Source organism: Indicator indicator, chromosome 16 (genome assembly GCF_027791375.1).
Source record: "Indicator indicator isolate 239-I01 chromosome 16, UM_Iind_1.1, whole genome shotgun sequence".
Classification (NCBI taxonomy): Eukaryota; Metazoa; Chordata; class Aves; order Piciformes; family Indicatoridae; genus Indicator; species Indicator indicator.
In genome coordinates this window covers 20,498,102-20,514,635 of record NC_072025.1, presented here as the reverse complement: position 1 = coordinate 20,514,635, position 16,534 = coordinate 20,498,102, and the positions used below count along the sequence as shown (strand labels likewise).

Genomic DNA, 16,534 nt, shown 5'->3' with positions numbered 1-16,534 from the left:
GCGCCCTGCAGGGTGTCACAAGTGATCCCATGAGAAGATGGTGCTCTCTCCAGAGCCCTGGCTGGGTCTGACTTTGAGAAAAAGCCCAAAGTTTCCTGTGTTGCCGCTGCCATTTCGCAGGTGTGTTTCGCCGTTCGTGACCTCCTCTTGTTCTTATCAAAAAGGACCCTTGAGTTATCAGCGCAGTTCACCCCTCCACAGTCACTATAAAACAGACTCCATATTTTCACACCACTCGTGATCTTCCAGGTTATAGATAAATTTTGTCCTATGTGATTGGTTTTGGGGCACCGAGTCCCGCCCCAGATTGTCTAGGGTGAGAGTAGAGGCAAAAAACTCACTAGTGCTGAGACCACCTTCGTGGTTCTTGATGTATCTTTTATAGTTCTTCCTCAAGCACTGCCAGGTGGTGGTGTACAGGATGAAGGCGAAGGACTTGAGGGCGATGGCGATGCTGACGTACAGGTATCTGTAGACCACGTTGTCGTAGAGCACGCAGGCTCCTTGCTCCCCACAGAACGTGCTCCAGAACAGGCAGGTGGAGTCGATCCCGGCCCCGAAGATCAGCGGAGGTGGGATAAAACCTGCCAAAAGAAGTGAGACAAACCATGAGGCAGGGCTGTTGGGGCAGCAAAGTGGCTTTGCTGAGGGCATCAAGAACAGTGCGGCCAGCAGGGCTAGGGAGGTTCTTCTCCCCCTCTGCTCTGCACTGCTGAGACCACACTTGGGGTATTGTGTCCAGTTTTGGGCTTCCCAGTTCAAGAGAATCATAAAATCATAGAATCAGTCAGGGTTGGAAGGGACCACAAGGATCATCCAACCCCCCTGCCATGGGCAGGGACACCTCACACTACATCAGGCTGGCCAGAGCCTCATCCAGCCTGGCCTTAAACACCTCCAGGGATGGGGCCTCAACCACCTCCCTGGACAACCCATTCCAGGCTCTCAATACTTTCATGGTGAGAGACAGAGACCTGCTGGAGAGAGCCCAATGGAGAGTCACAAGGATGCTTAGGGGACTTGAGCCTCTCTCCTGTGAAGAGAGACTGAGAGCCCTGGGGCTGGTTAGTCTGGAGAAGAGAAGGTTGACAGGGGATCTGATCAATGGCTATCAATATCTGAGGGGTGGGGGGCAAGTGGAGCAGGCCAAGCTCTTTTTGGTGGTGCACAGTGATAAGACAAGGAATAATGGATACAAACTTGGAACATAGAAGGTTTCACCTCAACATGAGGAGAAACTTCTTTACAGTAAGGGTGATGGAGCCCTGGAACAGACTGCCCAGGGAGGTTGTGGAGTCTCCTTCTCTGGAGACTTTCAAGCCCTGTCTGGATATGTTCCTGTGTGACCTGTGCTAGATTCTATGGTCCTGCTCCAGCAGAGGAGTTGGACTGGAAGATCTCCAGAGGTCCCTTCCAACCCCTAACATCCTGTGACCCTGTGTTTCACCCTCAGGATCAATGTAAACCTTGTTTGTTGTGGTTGGAAGGTCTGGGTAAGCTTTCCATGAGATATAGACACTGGAACAGGTTGCCTAAAATGGTGGTGGAAGCCCCATCCCTGGAATTTATTAAGGCCAGGCTGGATATGGCTCTGGGCAACCTGATCTAGTGGAAAGTATCCCTGGCCATGATGGAAGGAGGGGGGGTTGGAACTAGATGATCCTTGAGGTCCCTTCCAACCCTGACAATTCTGTGATTGTATGTTTTTATGGTCTTTATGGCAGAGAATGGGAAGAGAGGATGCTTTATCAAAGTTAATGGTCCCAGCTGCAGGCTGTGAGTCTAAGTTTTAATGTTTTAAATTGACCTAAACAAAGTCTGTGGATGAGTTTTTAGCTTGGATTTGACATCTACAGATGACGTTCCTGCTGATACCAACACGAAGGAAGGATTTTTCTCAAGTTTAAGTGGCTTTTATTAAGCTTCTCATTTGCCTAATGAGACTGAGTGGAGGGGTAAATGAAAGAGGAGGAGGGCAGCCTCACAGCTTGCTCTGTTTAGATGTTGGCAATTCAGCACTCTGGGGTGTTCACCTGAAGGATGTCATAGAACTCCAGAGCTTGACATCAGCTGAGGCCCTGAGGTCTAGTTTTCGACCTTCCCCTGACACAGAAGAAAGTTTCCTCTAGGTCTAAGGAAAATAAACAACAGCCTCTGATAGATGTCGAAGTTTAAATCTGAAAAGCAGGGATAATTTGTCATTAAATGAAACATCACAGCAGGACTCTCCCACAGCCACTGCACTAACTACTGATAAGCATTTCTCAATCACAGTCTACAGCAGAGCTGCAATCTTACAGCAAAGCAATCACTCCAATCTCATTTAACTAATAAAAAGAGATGTTTTTCTTCTCTCCTTATCCCCATCCTATGGGGATATTGCAGAGGCCCCCCCATTTCCCATTGCCCCGATGGTGATTAGGACATCCAGAGGCCAGCTTTGCATTCCGCCCTGGTCCATTGAATGTGCAGCACTCAGAAGAAAATGTGGCTGTTCTACATACTCTACAGTCCTTCCTTCTGCTGTATGTATGGGGGGGAAGTGGATAAACCCTGGAAAACCCCTTGACTGATAAAACCCTTGCTGTAGGTTAAGACAGCAAGCAAAGGGGAGAGTGGTGTCTCCTGAAATCCAACAGCAGGTAGGCACAACATGCCCTCAGCAGCATCACTGCAGCCCGAGGTGCTGTGCTGCCTGAGACTATAAATACACACACTGACAAACAGACACAAAGCCTGCAGTTTCCAGACAGAGAAGTGTTTTATCTAGGATCCAGTTTCATCATTAACCTGGATTTCCACACACACACAAAAAAAAGAGAGATACTTTCCTTCAGCTTCTCATGAACAAATAGTGACATCCATGACACACTTCCTAGGACTACAAATAAATTGGTTGTCTTCACTGTTCCCTGTGCTACCTGAGATGTCTTTATTTTATTTTGTCAGTGACTAGTACTCTTCAGATTTTGTTTGATCTCCTTTGTATGTTAATGAATGCAGGAGTTAAGAAAGGCTATATGGGCTCGTGGTTCTCCTTTTAACCAGTCATTAATAGCACAAATGTAGCAGATAAAAAACAGATGATGGAAAAGCAAGACAATCTTCTGTATGGAAACACTAGTTCCAGCCATCACATCTCAAAACCTGAATATGTTCTGGAGAAAAATGTCAGTGTCAGCTCCCTGTGTTTCTCATTTCAATGGCTGGGAGTTGCAGGCTGGTGGGGTTTGTGTGTGTGTGTTTGTTTGTTTTTTAAACCTGTGGACAGCCACACACTCAACCTGGAATTTCAAAATCCAGCTGGGCTCCTGACAGACAAAAGCAAAAGGACTGCTTTGCTGAATACAGTTTGTGTGCATGGGTGCTGGGTGCCACCTAAGCAGGTAATGTCCAATTTTGGCAGTGCCCAAGGAGGCAGGAGCCACATGCTTCCTGGACTAAGCAAAAACTGCATTTGGATCAGGATTTGGAAGCATGAGCCCCTGTTGGCTAACATGCTGAGGTGCTGACACACAGCTTTGAGGATGTATAGGCTGAACTTCAGAGAGAGCCATCATCCCCATCTGCTGGCTTCAGATGGCTTTCCATGTTTTCAAGATAATTTGTCCTGGCAATTAGAGTCATGGAATGGTCATCCAAGTCCAACTCCACTGCAGTGAGCAGGGATATCCTCTACTAGATCAGGCTGCTCAGAGCCTGATTGAGCCTGACCTTGAATATCTCTAGGGATGGGGCCTCAACTATCTCCCTGGACAACCTGTTCCAGCATTCCACTACCCTCATAGTCACAAACTTCTTTGTCAGATCCCATGTAAATCTACTCTTCTCAAATTTCAAACCATTGCTCCTCATCCTTTCACCCCAGGCCTTTGCAAACAGTCCCTCTGCAGCCTTCTTGTAGCCCCCTTCAGGTACTGGCAGGCTGCTATTAGGTCTCCCTGGAGCCTTCTCTTCTCCAGACTGAACAACTCCAGCTCCCTCAGCCTGTCCTCATAGCAGAGGTGCTCCAGCTCCCTCACAATTTTTGTGGCCTCCTCTGGACCCACCACTCCATCAGGTCCATGCCCTTCCAGGGTTGAGCTCTCCAGAGATGGATGTAGTACTCCAGGTGAGGTCTCAACAGAGCAGAGCAAAGTGGTAGAATCACCTCTCTGCATCTGCTGGCCACTCTTCTTTTGATGTGGCCCAGGATATGAGTTGCCTTCTGGGCTGCAGGGGCACACTGTTGACTCATGTCCAGCTTCTCATCCACCAGCATCCCCAAGGCCTTTTCTGCTGGGCTGCTCTCATCTTCAACTAGAGGAGGCTGCTCCAAGCCCTGTCAAATCTGACCTTGAATGTGTGTGGGAACAGGGCTTCTACCACCTTCTCTGGGCAACTTGTGCCAGTGTTTCACTGCTCTTATTGTAAAACAGTTCTTCATAAGGCTTGAGGAAGAGCCTGTTTACCTGAACTCCAAAGCTATACCTATATGGATGCAGACACAGGTGTGGAATCTTAAAGAAAAATACATGAAAATTTTTTAAGGAACCAGTGAGTGTTTCAGGTTATTTTTGCCAGAGGAGGGGACAAGTGACAGCAACAACTCAGTGCCTAGACTCTGTGAGATGTGGGAGTTCAAGGGCTGCACCACAGACTGGGAAGACCTTCTGAGAGAAACACATCCTTTTGGTCATGTTGGAAGAAGGGAGACAGCAACATAGGCTTGGAAGAAAAACAAAAGGAAGCACCCTGGTAAGCAGAGGCTTTGCTTGGTGATGTGTGGTGAACACCATCCAGAAATGATGTGTCTGGGATCTTGCAAGTCTAAATCTCTTTGCCATTGCAGACATTTCCCCTCCAAGCCTTTGGCTCCAACAGCACTGCTTTACCTCTTCTTGGAGAAACTGCACTTTAGAGGAGGAAACTTCCCTTTCACATAAGAATTCCTATGGAACAAGATAATACACCCAGGAGGACACCAGGAGAGTTCGGTCTTGTTTCATGTTATTACAGTGAATATTAAAGAGATTCAATCATGTCTGAGCTCTTACTGCAAAGTGCTGCAGAAATTTCTGATATATATATATAAATAATTGCAGAAACTACAGGGCTGTATAAAAAAAGCTGCTTCTGTCTTACTGAAACCTATTAGCTCCAATTGCACCTCCGGGTCTCATCCTTCCTGTATTTAATACCCTCCTTTGGTCCAAGAAGCAGCTATTATCACTCTTGTCTTAAGTCAAAGCTTAAAGGTGAACTGAAAAGCTTTTAAAATAAATCAGTGAAGCTATTCTCAAGCCTTATGTTGTTAAGGGTGAAATTTGGATACCCTTGCTCATATTGCAAAGTACTTTTCTCTTCATCTTCTGTGCGTTTAAGCTCCTCTGCTGATATGCTTTGGGATGGTTTGTCTTATTTCATGGGAGTTCCTTTGTGACAGAGCAACATACAACAATCTGAGTTTAAATTCTCACTGTGGTGGCTGTATTACAAGACAAAACCAAATTCATTCAGCTTCAGTGTAGAGGCCGGAGCCTGGTTTTGGAGGAATTCAAGATGCCACTATCTCAGAAGGTTTCTCTGCTTTGAAAGGGAAAAAAAAAAAAAAAGGAGACAACCTTTACCCTTGAGTGTTTTTCCCTTTGGGAACAACAGCCCAGAGCCATCCTCCTTGCACACTTGCCTGCTGACACTTCACATTCAGCCAACAAGAGCTGAAGACAGGCCAAAGCCCAAGAGCAGCCCCAACAGCTAAAGAAAAAGCTGTCTTTGCAAGGCTTGAACCAGAGCTGACCTATGTCAACCCAAAAGCTTCCCTCTGAGCTATCTGAGCTCTACATAAAATCACAGGAAAGAATTTTCTTTATGACTGCAGTTACCTCAGCAAAAGTAATGAAAATCTAACTGGCTTTATTGTAACCTGGTCTGGGACCACCATGTTCATTCCAGCTAATGGGGAATAAGTCATTACAAAAAAAAAAAAGAGTAAATAAATGAGATCATTTATTCCAAGCAATGAATGGTACTGTTGGATTTTTGGTCCCCTACTTCCTAGTGCTTTGCTACATCCTCTGAGCTGGCTTTTTACTCTCCAGCTGATTTCTTTGATAGCAGGGTGGTCAATTCAGGGAAAGTATTGCTCACGCCCTGCTGTAAAAAATCCAGAAGTAAATTCCCCCTCCACAACAAGGGGAAAACCCCACTCATGAGATGGGCCCACACAGTGATGGATCAGAGAGGATTTTGCTCTGAATCATTGAGATTAATGAGCAGAAATACAGAGGCTTTAAAATACGGAGCCATCTCTTCAAAAGAGGGAAAAAAATAAAGAATCTTCCACTCAGAAAACAAGAAGTGGTTAAGTAACAGCTCAGGGTGTCCTTGTAATTCACACGAGAAGCACATACTGGACCAGAGGAATGGCCACATGCTTGCCAATGTGATGTTAACCCATAGGAGGATACAAGGACTCAGCCTGGCTCATTTCACTGTCTCCATTTCCAGGAGACACAAAGGAGAGGCCAAGCACCCCACAAAACACACGTTCTGTCCCTGAAGGAAGGATGAAAACACATCTGCCTCTGCTTCAGCAACAGGCAAGGCAGCAGCAATTTTGCAAGCTGCTGACATGTTAATAGCAGCTACAGAAGAGTCACTGGCTGTGTGGGACCAGGGCAGAAATGGTCATTTCTCAAGCAGCATTACATTTTCTTCCATTAGCACCATTCAAAGGGCAGGAAAGTGCCTTCAAGAGCCTTGACGTGAGAGCCTTCCCAGAGAGCGCTAAGACCATGCTGGGTCAGACCACCACACTCAAGACAATCACAGCGCTGCACGGAGTAGAAATCAACTTTTGCATGTTAAAAATACAGTTTTCCAGGAGGAAGGAAAAGATGGGAAAGAAGCAGATGAAATTTTTGTACCTACCTAGCAAACGGAGAAGCAGGAAAAGCACCCCCAGAGCGTACGACTTGAGTTCAGGGCTCACGGTTCTGTAGGGAGGAAGGAGGGAGAGAGTGAAATCGATTCTTCTTGTTCTGCTTTGATTAACAGACCCTGTGGCCACTCTCTGCTGTCAGTCAGGATGCCACCGCCACCACCACCTCTTAGAAAAGTCATTAATGGTTTTTTCTTTTTCTCGTCTTCCTTCGTCTGAACTGCCTACAGCCCCAAAAGTAATTGCATTGGTGATGGGTTCAGGAATTTAGCTAAGTCATTAATAACAACAGCTAATCTTGTTGTTGGATGGGGAACAATGAAATTCCCATCCTAGTAAATCATCATTTACAAGCTCCCTATCATGCTTTCGAGGCTCCAGCTGTTGAGAATTGATGAAGAGAAAACTTCTTGTTCTGAAACTTCCCAGAAGACTGGGAACAAGAGAGAGAAAAGAGGATGGCAGACCAAAAGGTTCAAGTCAGCTTGTTCAGTTGAGCCTCCCAGTGAGACATGCTTAAGGAGACTACTTCTCATGGGCATGACTTTAGCATATGAACTTTTTTAATGCTGGGAAGACAATGGTTGTGCTGCCTTTTCCTACAAACCCAACCCACTCTATCACATCAATGTTATGCTGCAAAAGTGCTTTAAAAAAACATGAATCCTGGCTTTCTGATTTGCTTAGCTCAAGGATGTTACTGGCTAAAAGTCATCCTCTTGGGTGTAGGCACAGCAAAGCCTTTGGAATTTCAGGAATCATTAATTCGGTCTTAAGCCTTATAATAGCATTTTTATTTCCCGCAGTATATAAAGGCTGGGAAAGCAGGACACTGATCCCCATGTGAATAGATTCATCACACAGGGGAACTTTGAAGGCCTAAGCTGTCTCTTCTATGAGTTCCTCACGAAGGCCTGCAGGCAGCACAGCTAGTGGCCCCCACAAGTGACAGTGGTGGTCCTCCACATAAATACATTGGATGGGCATCAGGCAACAAAGCAGAAAGACAGAGAAATGAGTTTTGAGAAGAACATTCTGATCACCTGCCCTCATCCCACATGTTACACTGGCCATGGTACATCATACCAGGAGCCCTGCATGCAGCCTGTGACCTCTGGCTGAATGTCAGCAGAGTTTTCAGGCAGATTCCCAGGCTTGACATAAAGTCTTTATGCCATGAAGCACCTACCCTTTGAAAAATGTTCCAGTGATTAATGCCTTGGCTCAAATAAGATTCTACAGTAGGGTGGGGAATGAAGGAAACAGGAGGAATATGAAAGTTTATGCTATGGAAAAAAGTAGATGACTATGTGAAATAGTCACAGTGGGTTTTTCATTGGCAGTGGTGCCCATCAGTCCACCTTTTTGTTGTTAAGACCAAAGCAAATCCCCACACCTTAGGGTGGAGCAAAAGTTGCCACCTGGAGGCACCTCCTTTTCTCACCAGCTACAGCAGTGAACAAATGAGTTTCCTAGACAAGACATCTAATTTGTAGACGCCAAAGTTCATTTTTAAGCTAACCATAGGCACGTGTCACTGCCGTGGACACCAGGGACACACTCATACACCAAAACTTTCTTTTAGCAATCCAAGATGGCAACTGGCAAAAGAGCATGAGATGAAGAGCTCTTCCCTGGGCAATTTTGGGAGCTATCAGTGATTCTGAGGGGAGAACTGTATGCATGTGTGAACTGTTTATTTCCTACAGCTGTGAGCTGAATATTTTTAATATTCCCTTCACTTTTCTTATTCCCTTGTATTCCTCTCCCTGGCTGGCCACTGGTTTATCTCATTTGAAGCTGACAGAAAGACATCTTCATTCAGGATCCTACAGGTGCTGGCAGCTCCCTTGAACAAAGAACACTTCAAACTTCAAATTTCTTTTGCCACAGTATTTATCACCAGAAATTTGATTTCCCTTTGGCTACTGTGGATGCAAAGAGAGAAAGGAACTAGTAGGTGGAATATCTCATTTCATATCCTGCAGGGAGACATGCCCTCACAGAGCTGTTCTGCCCAAGATCCACTCAAGAGTGTGCTTCTAATACGGACCTTATTGATTGAATTGTATTGGAATTTTCCAGGCAGCAGAATGGATCTGCTATTATGCCTCTGGTTATTATTCTCAGCAAGTGACAGCCTGGACAGATAAGTAATTCTGGATCAACGTGGGCTGAGATCTATATGCATATCATAAGGTGAAGTGTTCCGTGTGTCTGGAAATAACACAAGGTCAGTTATTTGAATCAGCTACTTCTGCTCACCTCTTCATTTTGGTTCGACTCAGCGATGTCCTTCAGACTTACAACCTTCCTTCTGTCCTTGGACTTGGTCCAGGGTGAGAGAAGTTAAACTCTAGCCATGGGGGTATTCACCAAAGGTAGCCTTTGCTGCAGTCTTTCATTTTGCCATGGTTTCTATGATCTCCAGGCCACCTCTAAAGGTATCTTAAGAGGCCATTGTGTGCTGAGAACATGGGGCTGCAATTCTGCCCCTTTCCTGATGCAGCTAGAACATCCTTACTTCCTGGACTAGAAGCTGAACCCTTTGCATGCTAATCCCAGCCTTGGTAACAACAACCCTGCACCTTTCTTTGTCGCATCCCTGCAGGGATCTTCTTGGTTTGCAAGCCCAGTCCCTCCTCACTCACATTTTACCAAAGGTGTACTCATGCAGTTCCCATAGCCTATCAGGTCAGCGCTGTAAGCACTGAACTTGGTGGGGCCACGCCAGGGATGAATGAGGGGCTACCAAGCAAAAGAGTGGCCTAGGGAGAAAATGGTTTAATTAACACCTGAAACAATGGGGCTGAAATTCAGGTAGGACTATTTGGGCTTTCACAACCTCTACTCCTGCCTGCATGCAAGGGCAGTAACATATGAGAAAGCCTGTGCCCATAGCTCCTCGTTTGCTAAGGAGGTTCTACATCTTTTGATCTTTTCAAGGTGTCTCTGCCACAGAGGGCTTGGTCAAAGGAGGATTTTGTGATGGCTTGAGCAGAGATTGAGCTCATTCCTGGATCTAGGGACAGGAGTTGCTCCCTCGGCTCCCTGCAGCTCCTCCAGCGGTACCCCACGCCCCACCCCAGCCCTGCTCCCACCCCAGGAGCAGCCCCACGGGACTGATGGGTTGCTGCTGGCAGCAGTCTCACCTGATGAGTATGATGACAGAGGGTGTCTGCGCCATGGCCCCGATCATGCTGCAGACACACATCACACAGAGGAATGTCAGGAAGGCCTCTTCGCAGCCGGGGCTAGGGCACTTGCCGGGAACAACGGTGGCGTTCTCGGCGGGGAGCGAGGTGAGGCACGAGCAGCCGCTCAGGTTCTGCAGGTGAGCACAGCGGATCAGCAGAGGGGAGGGACATGGTCCCCACCACCCACCCATGGTGACAGGGCTGCAGTAACAGCAGCTCAGCATCCTCACTAAGTGCTCATTTCAGAAGGGGCTGGAAAGAATTTCAACTCTGATGCATGCTACCAGCAAGGGAAAGCTGTCCCTTGGCTTGTTTCTTTTCTTCTGCTCCTTTCAACTCTCTCCCATAAATGTCACTGCCACAAAATTATTGCCAAGTTATACCCCTTTGGAGGAGAATAAAGAAACAATCTATGTCCCTGAGACAAGGAAGTTCCCCAAATTATGGTTCTAATTACTTTCTTATTTACCTCCACCCTCTTGGCTGTTGCAATGGCACTGAAGTACATTAGAAGCAGGTAGGTCTGCAGCCTGGCTCTTGGCTGTGGGTTTGGTGCCAGCTTCCAGGGTCCTGAATTCTGGGAAGGAGCCATCCAGGATGGGTGCTTTGGTTTACCAAGAACTGAACTATCACAGCTTGGCAGCACAGACACTGCTGGACTCAAATGCACTCTGGGGCTAATAAATGACATCTGGTTCAGCGGGTTTTGTGTTGAGCTAAAAGTCGAAGTCAGGCAGGAGGAACTTTATCAAGATGTGATCAGAAGAAGGCCAAAAGGACTGCATTTTCCTTTGATCTCTCCAGCAAGTGCAGGGTGTGAAAAGAAGCTTTGTTTGCCAGTCACAGATTTAGGGATTTGGGTTGTTTCTTTTTTCTTTTTTCCTTCTTTCCCAACTCATCCTCCTGAATTTCTGAGTGGGGGATGTCAGTGCAATTAAGGCACACAATAGCACCAAGAAATCCCTTAACGAATTCAGAATGGAGGGATCATAAATGATTCATGGCTTGTCTTCATCAGCCCGCTGGGTTTGCAGGTCACATGTTTTGTAAGAGGAGTAATGCCATAAAATAAAACATATTGAAAACCAGCTAAAGCTCCACCCCCTTCTGCCCCTTTACCACTTCAAGCAGAAATTCCTTCGCTTTTCTGCTGGATTTCCCTTAGGACCTTACAAAAACACACTTTCTGGTTCACTGCCTCCACAGATAAGGATCTGCAGGATGCTACTCCAGCCCTTCTGACACCAATTTCTTTCTTCTGCATAGGAGTCAAATGATTTTCTTCCAAATAAGTGCACAGAGGCCAAGAGAGACCGCAGTGCAGAAGTCCGGGAGAGTTGGAGGAGACACGCAGGTGCCTTTGGGGCTGGCAAACAGTAATTAACAAATTCCTGAGCTGTTGAGTTAGAAGCTGCCACTTGAAGGCTTCGAGAAGGTGACAATTAGCACCACTGTGGTGGTGTTTGCACAGAGACAACAGGAATTTGTAGTTCCTGGCTCTTACTGCAATGCATTGCTAGCAACCAGCCTGGACACAGCCCTGCACCGAAAAATGCCGGGACAAAATTCCTACCACAGCAAACAGGCAGAACTGGCTCATCAATGGAGAGAAAGGACCTGTCTCTGGTAATGGTGGGGCAGATTCTCCTCCCACGGGTGTGGTTTTGACAACCTACGAGCCAGGTCCCCATCTCCACTGCCTGAAAAACGTGCCCCTCAATCTGCTTTTTCAACCATCTGGCACCAAGGTGCCAGCCCAAGGCAGCGGGAGTAGTTTGTATCTACACCTGCCTGCTTAGTGCTGCACCTCATTCTTACCTGGGAGATCTTTGATCTTTTATTCCTGACATGCTGTACAACTCACAGACATCAAACAAGGAAAGATCAAAGACAAAGTTTTACCTTTGTCCTGTGGAGAGGCAACTTTTTGCTGCCCATGCCAAATTGTTATAGATTCCCTTGTCTGCAACCTCACTGCATTCAACCACACATTATCACAGCCTCCCACTGCCCAGCATCTTGCACACCCACATTTTCTAAGTGTATGTGAAGCTGCAAAGATGCAGAGTTTGCACCTTTAGAAGCAGCCTGAGTTTGGGGTAATTATGTATGCATATATACTTTTAATTACTTGGGTTTTTTTTGCACCCTGGCTCTGACATGGAAGGGACAGGCCGGTAATTCAGTGCACAGCTGTGAAAGGTCATTATGGTAATCATAGAGTGGTTTAGATTGGAAGGGACATCAGAGATCATCTACTTTAACTTCCCTGTCATAGGCAGGGACACCTCTCAACTAGACTCAGCTGCTCAAGGCATCGTCCAGCCTGGCCTTGAACACCCCCACAGAGGAGGCAGCCACAGCCTCCCTGGACAACCTGTTCCAGAGTCTCACCACCCTCACACTGAAGAACTTCTTCCCAAGATCCAGTCTAACCCTGCTCTTCCTCAGCTTCAAACCCTGTCCTGTCTCTAGACACCCTAGGAAAAGTTCCTCTGCAGCCTTCCTGGAGGATCCCTTCAGGTACTGGAAGGCAGCTCTAAGGTCCCCCTGCAGTCTTCTCTTCTCCAGGCTGCACAACCCCAGCTCCCTCAGCCTGTCCTCACAGCAGAGGTGTTAGAGCCCTTGGATCATCTTTGTGGCCTCCTCTGGACACACTCCAACAGCTCTGTGTTCCTTTTATGCTGGGGACACCAGAACTGGATGCAGTAATGCCAGGCTGGAATTTATGCATCTCCAGCCAAAAGGGTGAGAAAAGCAATAACATCAGACAAACAAGATGCATGGTCAAAGGCTTCATAGGCAAGGGTCACTCTCAGCAATGGCTTGAAAGAGAAATTCCTAAGGGTACCAGAGCTCTGCCTATCAACACCGATATCCCTACAGCTGCCTGGACAGGTGCAGCTCTGCAAGCAGCTCAGTAAGAAAGGAGAAATGAAAAAGAAAATACTGAGTGAACTACACATTGCTCTCTGAAATTGTTCACAGAGGAAAACTGGAGAGAGGCAGTCAGAAACATCCAATGTAGTAAAGTTAAATAAAGCATTCAGAGAATTTTATGTCTCAGTAAAACGCAACCCTTGGCTCATCACGAGCATATAACATTCACAAGACCCTCTAGACAGCTCATTACCTGGATTATGGGTTTAAAACCTGGTTTGGCAATTTGGCTTTGCCTCAGGGCCATTGCATGGCCAAACTGGTCCATAATTCTTCATAAGGCCCTTTCTAGAGGATGCTATTGCTTCACTAATTTGTGTTTGAAATGTTACTGCAAAAAACCCCTACAAAACAAAGTGATGAAAAGAACCCCAAGATGATGGCAAAAAAAAAAAAAAATCTAAGAAAGAATGAGTAAGAGAGAGGGTGAGGGAGAGTGAGGTTTCTGCTCAGAGGTTTGCTCTTGCAGAGCATGAGGTCAGGCAGCTGCAGACTGAAGGAGCAGAGCTGAATTTTCATTACTGTGGCCCTTCCAGAGGAGTCAGAGCCTTTCCTTGAACTGCACAGTGAGGTCATTCCAGCCATGGGCTACTCAGGCTGTGTTCTTGCTAAGGGCTCAGTGAACTGTGTGCACCCTGTACAAGCTGGGCTCTTGTTAAAACGATCATGCTGTCACCCCAGGTGTTGGCTGGTCTCTTGTTGGGAGGAGGAAAAGGGCAGGAGGTAACAGTGTCACACACTCATGGAATCCCTTGCAGGGTTGCTGGAGGCAGTTTGAAACTGTTATTTCAAGGGATGCCTACACCTCCAGGGCTGGACTGGGAACTGAGGAGAGGTTTAAGCAAGATGAGCTCCCAGGTGGTCTGGTCTGTTGGGCTGCACTTGCTAGCAGCAAGCTTGTACCTCAGCTTACCAACAGTCATAGGCATTCTCTCTCTTTAGGGCAGGAAAGGAGGTTTGATGTCCCTTCAAAAACAAAGAATGAAGTAATGGAGGGATAATTACATGTGGTCAGTACTGATGTCCCTGCAGCTACAAATGGTCACTGTGACCAGGCTGACCTTCCAGGGGCTCCACGCAGGCAGTGTGGCAGTGGTCACCGTGCCTGGCACAGCCCCAGGAACAGACTGAGAACTGCAGGAACCCCACCAATTCCTACCCACAGGAGCAGCAGGCACTCATTTTCAATGTAACTCAGAGGACATTAGCATTTCAGCAGCAAAAAAATAGCAAAAGCAGGTTGTTAAGATACTGTAAAAAAATCCCCCACATCTTTACACAGAGATGGTTTGGTCTGTAAGTTTTCTAAAAGAAATAAACTCTTAGATATGGAGAACTGAAAAATGTAGAATGTCTTTGGAAGAAGTCTCTGTTCCCTTGACAGCTGCTCTTGCCTCTGCCTCAGAGCGAAGCAGGGAAAGAGAGAAGCAAGAGGAGTGGAAGGAACGTTTAAACAAGGATGAATGAAAACAGGGTCTGGTTGTAGGTGTCTAGGAATCAGATTCAGGAAAGGAGCAGGAGGGAAAAGAATAAAAAGATTGAGCAGGGCAAAGATGAGCAGGTGGAGAAGCAAAGTGATAAGGAGCTGCAGGACAACAAAGAAGCTGGTCTCACAGCCCAGGCTAGTCAGCATTTGTGGAGGACCTCGGTTCTGCCAGTAGAAAACTGTGCAGATCTCCTACTGTATTGCTTGCTTCTGTGCCAAGGAGAAAGACCAGAGGAGGAGGAGGAGGATGGGAAGTCCCATCCTGCTCCATGTGTGACACTGGCAGACTGCTGCTGGAGTCAGAAGGTATTTATGTAACAGAGTGAAAAATGACAGTGGCTCAGTCCCACCCAAGGAACCACTGCTGGCTGCAGATGAGCTGCGCTGCCAGATATGCACTAACCTCCCCACCTTGCACTCACAGAATCCTTCCTACAGGCAAGAGGTCCTGAGGAAAGGCCACTCACCGTGCTGCTGCAGCCAGCAAAGCAGGCAGATAAGTATGTGACCCCGTCTGCCCCACAGACTGGAGTGAAGGAATCAGTTTGGCATTCACAGTTGCTATTGCAGGGGGAATATGGGTCCAGAGATGAGGTTGGAGTTGAGCTGTAAGAGAAACAGAAAGAAATTAATGAGCAGCTTGATTATACCAGCCAGCTTTTCCACTCACTGCCACACACAGATAGCTTTGAAGGGGGGCAGTTAAAGCAAACAAATGACATGAAGCAGTGGGTAGGCTATCTGGGTCCCACCTTTCAGAAATCCAGGCTTCAGCCTCCCCATGGGGCCAGAAATGCCATGGCCACTATCTGTCTGCTAGAGGGAACCTAATGCGAGGCTCAGGCTGCCTTGTGACCCCAATGAGAAGCTCCAAGGAAACCCAGTGAGATGGTGTGGAGATTGCTCTGCATTTTTCTAGAACAGTCATCAGGAAGAGCTAAGAGCCTCAAGTTGTCATCTTTTTTAAAAGAGCTGCCATTGCACACTGAGGAGCACCAGGAAAGAAAACACAGAATAAACCTGAGTCCTCTGAATGCTACAGGGCACCCTGTGCCTCACTTCTCCCATTAAAATGGGCCTGTCCTCCCCATATCTGAACGTCCAGGCATCTAAAACCTGCTTCTACAGATTACCCTCAGGCACTTAAAATCAATGTGCAAAGAAGTGTGTCTCCCTTGCTGCCAGGAGACACCAGTGGAGGGGGGATGCGTTGGACTAGATGACCTTTAAAGGTCCCTTCCAACCCAAAGCATTCTGTGATTCTGTGGATCCAATGCCACACAGGTGGCCATAGGTGCAGCAGAATCAGGCCTGGCACCTTTCAGTTCAGGTCAACCAATTTTAGTGGAGCTGTTGTCAGCTCTCACAGCAGTGAGTGACCGGAGAACATCCCAAACTGAGAGCCCCATATGACATTGCCTTTTACATGCTTGCTCTCTCTGGTTGTCTGAAGGCTGCTTGTTGAGGACAACAACATGGCATTTGAGGACAACAACGTGGCTGCCCAGAGAGCTTGTGGAGCCTCTATGGAGGCATTCAAAAAAACCTGTCTGGATGCATTCCTGTGTAACCTACTCTAGGTGACCCTGCTCTGGCAGGGGGACGAACTGGATGACCTTTTGAGGTCCCTTCCAACCCCTGATGTTCTGAGTTTCTGTGGTTTATGTTGGTGAGGCTGTGTGAGGCTTACTTGTTTCCATAGGGAACAGTAACCCCTGCCACAGGTCCTGTGTCACAGCCCAGGAACAGGAAAGACACGTAGCAAGCTGTGGACACCAGGTTCACCAGCATGGCCATCCTGATGGCTCCCAGAGCAGACAGGCTGAGCTTCTTCACCAAGAGGCCACCCAGGAATATGCCCAGACATGCACATGGGATTGCTGTCATCCCTGCAAGAGAAAAAACATTAGCAAGAAGTATGAAGCAGGCTCAAAGAACCACACTACTACTGCTTTTCACCTTCCAGCAGAGACCTGTATGCTAGCATGA

General features: G+C 47.1%; 1 protein-coding gene across 1 annotated transcript in view; it reads right to left on the bottom strand.

The window, feature by feature from the left end:
• Window positions 1-204: 204 nt before the first annotated feature.
• The window catches only part of SLCO3A1 (solute carrier organic anion transporter family member 3A1), a 165,274-nt gene continuing 148,944 nt past the window's right edge, over window positions 205-16,534 (bottom strand). Inside the window, exons 6-10 of the mRNA XM_054388085.1 lie at window positions 16,236-16,434; window positions 15,013-15,151; window positions 10,075-10,250; window positions 6,913-6,977; window positions 205-584 (exon numbers count right to left, since the gene is read on the bottom strand). Coding sequence (XP_054244060.1) covers window positions 205-584; window positions 6,913-6,977; window positions 10,075-10,250; window positions 15,013-15,151; window positions 16,236-16,434 — 959 coding nt within the window. The remainder of the gene's footprint in view (window positions 585-6,912; window positions 6,978-10,074; window positions 10,251-15,012; window positions 15,152-16,235; window positions 16,435-16,534) is intronic.